Genomic DNA, 1691 nt, shown 5'->3' on the forward strand with positions numbered 1-1691 from the left:
CAAACGGACGACTTGCACCATTAGGCGATAAAATACCCAGTTTCAGAAACTGGATTGAATGTTGTGGATTTAAGATTAAATTGGCTCCTAAAACAAATATTTCATTCATTAAAAACACAATTCGTCGAAAATAGCGTTAAAGAAATAGTAAACTTGTTTAAGGTGTAGCGGGAATTTTGGATACGGTCAGACATCACGACCAAACCACAGTGGCTTGACGTGATCGGTTTATTAAGCAGCGTCAAGCCATTGCGTGATTCGATTATCTAGAATCTTTGATCATTTAAAAAAATCTTTTTTTCTTTTCAGAGATTTTATGGACTAGATCCAGGAAATTATGGAAAAACATGGAACCGCAAACGTACCCAAGTGTTGAAATTGTTCTATCAAAATTAGGAGTATATTATTCAAACCCAGAGAGCACCAAAGAGAATTGCACCCCATAAAGTGTAAAGTATGGTGAGCAATTACGGCGGATGAAATAATCGGGCTTTATTTCTTTGAGGACGATTATGGGGATACTGTTACTGTGACTGGTGAGCAGTACAGGTCGATGATCGAGAACCGGTTTGCGCCTGGTCATTGAAAATGGGCCCGAAATGTGGTTTCAGCTATATGAGAGACAATACAGTTGCTGAGGCAATGTTTTCGAGAAAGAATCATCTCTTGCTACTGCGATGTCAACTGGCCATCGCGTTCCCCAGACTTGAGCAGCCCTGATTTCTTATTGTGGGGGTACCTCAAAGAGAAGGCTTATGTCAACAAATCAGAAACCCTGGACTATTGATGGAGAATATCACAAGAGAAATCAAGGAACTGGATCCTGAAACCCTTACGGCTTTCATGGGACATATTTTGGAAATGGCACGGATGTGTGAAACTGAAAATGGACGCAATTTAAAAGATGTCATTTTTCATACGTAATGCAAAGGTATAATGAAAAAAGACTAATGCAAATTAGTGTTCATTATCTCTTCTATATTGAATTAAAATTTCATGCACCTATTTGTACAAATAAGGGAGTTATTAAAAATTAAAAACCCTCAGTAACTTTTGGGCCACCCTGTATAAAGCCACTTTTAGCGTCAAAACTCTGCAGTTTTGAAACCGGCCGATCCATTCACACGTCTCACCTCTTGCCGGGTGAGAACGTTGAAGGCGGCTGAGAAAAACGCATCCCCACTCTTGTCAGGGACATTTGCACAGACATCTCCAGGTTCTTGGATACTATCATCTCTGCCTTGGAGCCCTTCTAACGGAGTCCACTGTTGCAAAAAGTATTTGAACCTGGTTTTAGGTCTGAAAATGACTGTCTTCTACTGAAATTACAACGGGAGATAACCTCGCATACTCGGATTAAACCATTAAAAATAATTTTAAAAGGTGTCGCAGGATATAAAATGGAACCCAGTGTATCGATATAATTCTTTAGTTATAGAGTTTGGCTTCCATGATCGGTTGGCGTTAATTAGTTGAAATATTTAATATTTTTCCAATCGCTATTTGTATATTTTTCCAATATACAAATATGAATTTACGAATAATTTGGATTTTTTTTCCAGTTTCCTAACAAATACAAGCTCAGCATTTAATTGTAAAAGAAATCAACAGAAATGTCGAAGTGTATAGAAATGTATAGAAATATATATATATATATATATATATATATATATATATATATATATATATAT

The 1691-nt window shown here is 36.7% G+C and overlaps 1 protein-coding gene across 1 annotated transcript in view; it reads right to left on the minus strand.

Moving 5' to 3' along the window:
* Nucleotides 1-1691, minus strand: part of LOC106872926 (fatty acid synthase) — a 29546-nt gene that overhangs the window by 26265 nt on the left and 1590 nt on the right. Inside the window, exon 4 of the mRNA XM_052965913.1 lies at nt 6-87. Within this exon, the coding sequence (XP_052821873.1) occupies nt 6-87 (82 nt within the window). The remainder of the gene's footprint in view (nt 1-5; nt 88-1691) is intronic.

The sequence above is a fragment of the Octopus bimaculoides genome, chromosome 2, assembly GCF_001194135.2.
Source record: "Octopus bimaculoides isolate UCB-OBI-ISO-001 chromosome 2, ASM119413v2, whole genome shotgun sequence".
In the NCBI taxonomy this organism is placed as follows: Eukaryota; Metazoa; Mollusca; class Cephalopoda; order Octopoda; family Octopodidae; genus Octopus; species Octopus bimaculoides.